We start from the raw sequence: 8,116 nt of genomic DNA, 5'->3' as shown, positions 1-8,116 counted from the left end.
TTTTTTACAGAGTATTTGAGGCCATAATCATCAGAGGAATGAATCCTTTGTTACATTTCGATACAATTTTCAATATGACCAAAATTTCAAAAAAGTTCTATGATGCTGTAGATTTTTTAATAACTTTCACAGTAAATGTAAGATTATTGTACTATTCATTCTGATTTTATTTTCTTAAAATTGAAGGCCGTATGTAAGACCATAGCATAAATATTTCCGGTGAACCTAGACACTTTGAAAATATAATAATGCTGTGTTTATAGGTAATTAAAAAGAGAAGAATTCAGCTGAAAAATGAATTATTCCAAAATGAGGGTAAGCTCACGTTACTGTTATTTAATATCTTTTTTTTTAATTTTAAGTATGTTTTTGCAGATCAAAATCAGAAAAAACCTTTTCTGGATTTAATGCTAGAAATGGCAGACAAAGGAATTTTTACTGACGACGAAGTTCGTGAGCATGCTGACACGTTGATAGAGGCTGTAATTATTTTGCACAGTTTATATACCAAAGATATAAATACAAACCAAAGAAGTAAAATAAAAATACTTTTGATTGTATTTATTTTATATTTTCAGCGAGTTGAATAATGTATATTATGGGTAAAAAAGTTTCACATTTTTGTCGCACCCTCCACCCCCCGCAATCTATTTAAATTCCCATGAAAAGTAAATATATTTTCAGTATTAATTGGGCCCGCCTGACCCCCGAAGTTTCCCTTAAGAATAACATAGGAAAAACACGTAAATTTTTGAAAAGTTTCTGAACTCTTGGCTGTTTATAATATTCATGGACAAGTGTCTAAGAATGGCTCTATTAGGCGAAGAAGGAGTTGATCTGCGGACTGTGAACGTGCGTGGAAGTAGCGTTTGCAGGTGATAAGATTTTTACAGTAAAATCAACCAAAGATTTTCAACCATGAATCTTAAGATTAACATGATTATTAAAAATGATTATATTTGAAAAAACGCAGGTAGGAAAACAACATGCAACATTGCCTTAGACTAAGCGAGAATATAAAAAGTTAGTAATTACATGTTATTAGGAAGTTTATTTACTAATGAATAATTATGGTAAAATAGATAAAAAGATACCCAGGCGTAAAAATCAGGTAAGAGAAAAGTGATCGTTAGTATAGGAGCTCTTACCAGAAGTAAAAATATTAATATTGAAGCTAAAATTCTAAGAAATACAGTAACACTCTGATACTGGCCAGATTTTTGGGCAGACCTTGGTGGGGAATACCCAGATAGAGGGTCGTTTCGTAGAAAACGCTTTTGTTTGTTCACGCCTGAGTGGCCGCCGTTTACCCCGTGCAACTCCTTTTATTCCTACTTGCGGCTAGGCGTTAATTCTCGGAAGAACTCTATCAGGAGACCCGATATCTGGGGATCACTGTAACTCTGTGCCCTCATCCAATGACCTGAATAGTAGCAAGACCTGGATATAACAAGAAAAGGATAGGAGTAAAGTCAACGTGTTTGACATGCAGTTTATGCCAAGTGCGAACGGACAAAGTTATTAATTAGATGATTCTCAAAGAGTGTGGTGTAGAGGAAACGCTGTTTGAAAAGAGTGAAAGAAATTTGTTGATATGGTTTTGTCATGTTGAGAGAAGGGAATGAGAAGGATCGACAATAATATTGTATTTAGGTAAAGTAAATGGAAGCGTAACCAAAAGCAGAACAAGGAAGAAAATTACCTTCACGCGTTGAAAATTATCCGCCACATGGGAAATAGTTACCGTCAACTCTATTGAATTTTATTTTGTTCCGATGCGAAGAAAACCAAGAGAAATACAAGATCTTACATGAGAAGATTGATGGATATAGAGAAAACAAAATTTGTATGCCAGAATAGGAATGTGTAGAGAGAAATCGTCAAGAGCTGTGTGAAAGTGTCAGCGGAGTGATAGACGCCTGAAACGAATTATCGTGGCTAGTTATTATTTACACAGTTAAATATTAATTGAAAATATATAATATCTTGTAATGTATACATTCATGAGGATCTATGAACAAAATTTACAAAAACTAACAATTAGGGGCAATATTTCGCAAAATCTGTATTGCGCTTCTTTGAGGTAGTTTTTCGGGCACCATGAAAGAAGCTCAAGGGGGGTGATATTAAAAATTAATTATGTATTGATATTTCCCCAAGATTTTTTATGAGATCATAAAATAATTACCTATACTTTATAATACATTTTCACGATTTGGATGGAATTTACAAAAACTGTTTTTTCGCCTATGCTATTCTTATGGGAACTTTCAGGGGGTGCATGGTCCCTCTCAATATTAAAATAGAAGTATTCAATTTTTTGAAAAAAGAATAGAATGAAGGCGGTGTGACGCAAAAAAGTTTGAAACTTTGGTATTTTAGGTGCCACTCTAATGCACAGCCTGAAGTCATTTTTCTTATAATTTGCAGGGTTATGATACTGTAAGTCGTACGAACTGTTTCACACTGCTCATGCTAGCTTCTCATCCAGACATACAGGTTCGTTTAAGAAATGCAGCAAATTATACTTTTAGACACTAGAGATTGAATAGCAAGTTTTATATTAAGTTTTAATATCAAATTTCGAATATCAAAAGAATAGTTTTTGTCGCATAAATCACAAAATTATTTCTCTTCATAAAATTAAAACAAAACAACCCAGTAAAACCCAAAATTAAAAAGAAAACCGTCACATTTTCTACACATTTGTATTATTTTTGGATATCTAATATTACCTAAGTGTTTTCCTTTTTTTCATTTTGACAAATTATGATTAATTATTTATAAAATATTTTAGGATAAAGTTTACAAGGAACTTTATAAAATTTATGGCCCCGAGAGCCCGGATGAAACACCTGTGAAATTAGAAGACTTAAAACATATGGATTACTTGGAAAGAGTAATTAAGGAAGTGATGAGACTTTACCCTGTGGTGCCTCTACTTGGACGAAAGTTGCTGGAAGATTTTCCCCTAGGTCGAGTAATTTCAGTAAATTTATGCTAATCTTAAAAACATAAAAAATTTTCACAATATTCAGGGTGTATACTTACCCGGAAAACTAGGTTGAACTTTTTGGTTAAAAATTCGGTGTTCGGCTGAAAATTAATTTTTTTAACTGACAATCTAACTATTCAACTTTAGGTTGAAAATTCATCTTTTTGCTTAAAAATTAAACAGTTTGTATACATTTTTTTAAACTTTTAGCTAAAATATATTTTTTAACAGAAAGTTAATCTTCTTAATGGGAAATTAAACGTTAAGTTGAACATTAATTTTTGTCATTAAAAATATATCTATTCCACTTTTTTAAACCTAAACTTTAACTATTGAATTTTTGGTTAAAAACTGAATTTTTTTACTTAAAAATTCATGCCCTTTCTTGAAATTTCTTTTCTTCTTTTTTTGTTAAAAATGAATTTTTTGCACTAAAGATCCATAATTTTAAATGAAAATTTATCTCTTTGGTTCAAAATTTTACCATGCCACTTGTAAATTCCATCATCTTTTGTTGAAAATGTATATTTTTTGTTGCTAAAATTTTATGCATTTTCTTAAGAACTCGTCTTTTTTTCTTCAAAAAGGTATCTTCTTTGTTGAAAACTCATCTTTTTGGTTTAAAATTCAACTATTCTAGTTAAAGATTTATAATTTCAAATTAAAATTCATCACTTCATTTGGAAATTAAGATAATTTGTTAAAAGTTCGTTTTTGTTTAGTTGAAAATTATTTTTATGCAAACATTTAACTTTGTGTCGTAAATTCAACCCTTTTCTTTAAAATTAATTAAATTTCGGCTGAAGAATTATCATATTAAATGTAAATTTTTTTTTAATGGAAAATCGAACGACTTTGTTCAACATTTGTTTTTTTTCGTGCATATTTTGTTAAAAATTCGTCTACTTTGATGAAAATTCACATTTTTCGTAGAATATTCAAATATTCAGTTAAAAATTCATCTATCTTTTTAAAAATGCAATATTTTTGCTTGAAATCTTGGGAATTTAAAACGTTTAAAATTAAATTCAATATAGTACCCAAATTAATTTTTCCTAATAAAATATATTTACCTATTGCCATAGAAAATCTTATTTTCCTTTTTTGGCTTGGAAAATATCTTTCCTTCATAATGATATTATGTCAAAATATATACTGAATTTTAAGTACATGAAGATAAAATGATAATAAGATAATTATTAAATACTACTAAGAAATCAGTTATCCTTTGATACAACTACTTTTGCAAATAAAAAAAAAGTTATTTAAAATTAAATTGCGAAATTGTATACATATTCCAAGTAGATTGTTTAAAAAAATTATTCGTACTATGAAACTTAAACCTGGAAAAATTCGTCGATACCTGCACAATTTGAGTAGACACCCTAATTTTTTTTAATGTAATGAACTTTTTCATATTTCTTTTCTCAGATGGATACCTTTTACCAAAAGATTGCGGAATAATTACGTCAGTAATCGCACTTCATCGTGATAAAAAATATTGGACCGATCCACTAAAGTTTAACCCCGATAGGTTTTTACCTGAAGAAGTTGAGAAACAAATACCATACACTTATATGCCTTTCAGTTTGGGTCCAAGAGACTGTATAGGTATTCAAATTCATTATATATGTATATCCGGATGCTTAAAAACACACGTTTGGAAATCGGAAGTGGAACTATGTGGAAAAGTAACGTATTCACCGTAAACCCTAGGAATAAATTTTATCTTTAGATTGGATAAAAATGCTGCAGCATATTTATCTAATGAAAGGTAAAATTAATCTGACGAAAGATAACATTTATCTGACGAAAATATTCATTTAACATCTGTGATATGAGTGATACGCCAAACGGCTGCAACTAGGTTCACCGAAAAAAATTTCTCTATAAATTTGAAAATCCTCGTGGGATTCATTTTTTAAATCGTCTCACTTTATTTAAATGATTTTAACTAAAAAATTATTTACCTAGACTTACAGAAAACATAGACTGCACTTTGGTTAGTTCGTACTTTACAGGGAACACTCAGCAAAGTTAATTTCTTTACTTTTGTTGAACAAACCTTTAGTTTCTGTCGAAACTAATGAAGACTTTAAAAATTATAAACAAACACTATAAAATATAAACTAAACAATGCAGCCTATTTATTTTGTAAGTGTAAGTGGGTGATTTCTTGGTCAAAATCACTTAAATAAAGTGAAACGATTTAAAAAATGAATACCGCAAGGATTTTCAAATTTATGGAGGAAATTTTGTGAGTGAACCTAGATGCATCCGTTTAACATATTAAAATAATGACACCACATATCACACATATCACATGTGACATAATATATCACATATATGTTCTTTGACATCTATTTCCAGTAAATATTTTCTTCAGATAAACGTGCTGCAACGTTTTTATCCAATTTAAAGATAACATTTATTCCTGGGGTTTACTGTGCTGGGACTATGGAAAATAATGATTAATTTGGATTTAATCAACAAACGGCTTCGATTTTCGATTATTAAAGTTTATTATACTCCTGTTTTTGAAAAATAAACTTAAAACTTACAGAAATATAGAGAAATTTTTTCCATGTATCTATAAATTTATTTAAAACTAAGTTTTAAATTTGTTTATATTATCGACTCCAAGAGTAATCAATTTTTTTCTATCGTATTCTTACAAGGAGAATCATTCTAGATATCTGAAAAAGTGATCTCTACATTTCTTTATGATTTAAAATTATTTTTTGAAACCAGGGGTCTATTGAACATAAACAATATCTTATGGAGATGGAAATAAAAATCTTCAAAAATTTAGAGACATGTAAGGCCACAAATTTAGGAAATTAATCAGTATTTGAAAAATATTATGTTTAACAAAGTTTATCTATCAAATCCGAATAATTATCCTTTTCAGGGTCCTCATACGCTACAATTCCACATGATTCCATTTCCGATTTTCCAAATTTTGTTTTTTTATCTGCCCTAATATAAGTAGATCACTCTGAAATTATCTGCAATAAATGAGAAAAAATTATTTTTTTAACGCAATCTTCATCATGTCTTTACAACATACTCTTCATTAAAACTTATACAGTCGTGTATCCTTTGAAACTAAATAATACTATTAGAAATTTCCCGCTTCACCATTTCTCGAATCTCATTCCCGAAATTTACAGAATGACCCATATATACATTATTATAATATGTATGATATAATTGATTTACAATAAATTTCTAAAAATAAACTTTAATATTTTCAGGGCGCGTGTATGCTATGATGTCCATGAAGATTCTAATGGCTACTTTACTTCGTAAATATGTATTAATAAAGGATCAAATCAAGCCAATCGAGGACATACAAATTAAATTTGCTGTTGTTCTTGAACCTGCTGAGCCCATAACTATGAGAATTGAAAAGAGAGTGAAATAATCTGCTTACTTTTATTTTCGCAAATTCATATGGTTACTATAGTCTATAAAATAAACTGTGATGAGTAATTTAGTGATTTGTTGTTTCTATAAATTTGAACCAATAAAATTTTTCAGATTTATTGCAACAACATTTTTTTATTTTTTGTATTTCAAATTTATGGTTTCAAACTAATAATTAAAAATGAAATTTCAAATATTAGTATAATAGCATCGATCAATTATGAATAGTAATGGGGATTGGTCAATGTTTTTTACTTAATTTTACAAGAGAGAAAAAACAATTTTCCAGAGGAATAATTTACTATCGTTTAAGGAAATAATGTTTGCTTTTACATTCTCATCAGAGAAAAATTCTTTTACGGATACTCATAGTTTTCGAAAATACAAAATATTTATCCTAATGACTTTTTTCATATAACCAAAAAATACCAGAGTTATAGCATACACAACGCTGCTGAAGGTTGGTAACCTTCTCAGCATAAAACACCAACTAGCTATGACTCTCGGTTGAAACTAATCGCCCCCCTCCCTCCATGAACCGAAGTTTCCTGGGACTCTTGTAACTAGACTTTCCACCCTAGACCCTTTGAGGGATTCTTTTAATAAATTATTAGGAGGTGAAGCAATAGGGCAACACGACTACGATGTAGAACAAGATGCGATAGAAAATTCCAATGTCAAAGTCTAGGTCAATGAGGTTAAGGATATAAGTTAGAAGTTAAAAAATGGTAAGGCTCCTGTGTACACCGTATGTTTAATGCTTCAATCGTAAAAATATCACAGGAAATGAAAAAATTCAGCTTATGAAAAAACGAAATAAGTTGCATTACAATTTTTAATAACAAAATTTTTTCAAGGAATGTGAACTTTTTTTTAAACGAGACAATAAATCCACGTCTGGTATATTACCAATGCATGTTATGAATTGTAATAATATACATTTATGGAAATGATATACAATTTCAGGGGCAAACTCGAGTGCTTTTAAAAATCTGCGCATGAATATGGGTGTAAACACAAAGACCGAGCGCGTAGCGATAGGCTAATACATTAATTCGCAAGCCATTGTTCTACAACTGAAATGGGAGACGATGATTTTACTGCTACATTTCATTTGAATATATCAAACTCAAAAAATAAAGCTGCCGAAAATGGTGCAGTGTAGTCTGTTGCTGCCTCCCGGTCTATAAGTAACCACAATTCTGGTTACTTTAACCAGAAAAAATAGTAAGGGCAGATTTAACCAGAATTCTGGTTGATTTAACCAGACATTTTTCTGAGTGAATATTTTTTTGGTTTTCTAGAAAAATGTTTTTTATTTTATAAATCATCCTAAGATCCCTAAAGTCCAAAATTGGAAAAAATTGCAAGGTAGCTCATCTTGGATTTTTTTTAAATTTGGGGCTTTGTGTTTTAGCAAAGTTTAAAAATATTTGATTGAAAGCTGAAGAAACGATTAATTTTTGGAATTTATAATTGGCCGCCACCTTGTCATTTTTTTTTTAATTTTTACTTCGGGGATCATCGAATTATGCCAAACTCTCGCTTTCAGTCAGCCTGTTCTCAGAATTTCTAGAACTGCTGGCCAACGCAGTTTCTCAGGGGAGCAGTTCTAGAAAGGCTGAAAACAGGCTGACTAAAAGCGAGAGTTTGGCGCAATTGGATGATCCTCGAAGTAAAAATTTTTAAAAA

General features: G+C 30.1%; 1 protein-coding gene across 1 annotated transcript in view; it reads left to right on the top strand.

Moving 5' to 3' along the window:
- Positions 1-6,422, top strand: part of LOC117175290 (cytochrome P450 4C1-like) — a 25,686-nt gene extending 19,264 nt beyond the window's left edge. Inside the window, exons 5-9 of the mRNA XM_033365000.1 lie at positions 376-482; positions 2,431-2,499; positions 2,798-2,975; positions 4,427-4,606; positions 6,253-6,422. Of these exons, the coding sequence (XP_033220891.1) occupies positions 376-482; positions 2,431-2,499; positions 2,798-2,975; positions 4,427-4,606; positions 6,253-6,422 (704 nt within the window). The remainder of the gene's footprint in view (positions 1-375; positions 483-2,430; positions 2,500-2,797; positions 2,976-4,426; positions 4,607-6,252) is intronic.
- Positions 6,423-8,116: the final 1,694 nt, after the last annotated feature.

This window comes from Belonocnema kinseyi, chromosome 6, assembly GCF_010883055.1.
Source record: "Belonocnema kinseyi isolate 2016_QV_RU_SX_M_011 chromosome 6, B_treatae_v1, whole genome shotgun sequence".
Taxonomy (NCBI): Eukaryota; Metazoa; Arthropoda; class Insecta; order Hymenoptera; family Cynipidae; genus Belonocnema; species Belonocnema kinseyi.
Note: the sequence above shows the minus strand (reverse complement) of the source record. Positions and strands in the feature narration are given on the sequence as shown.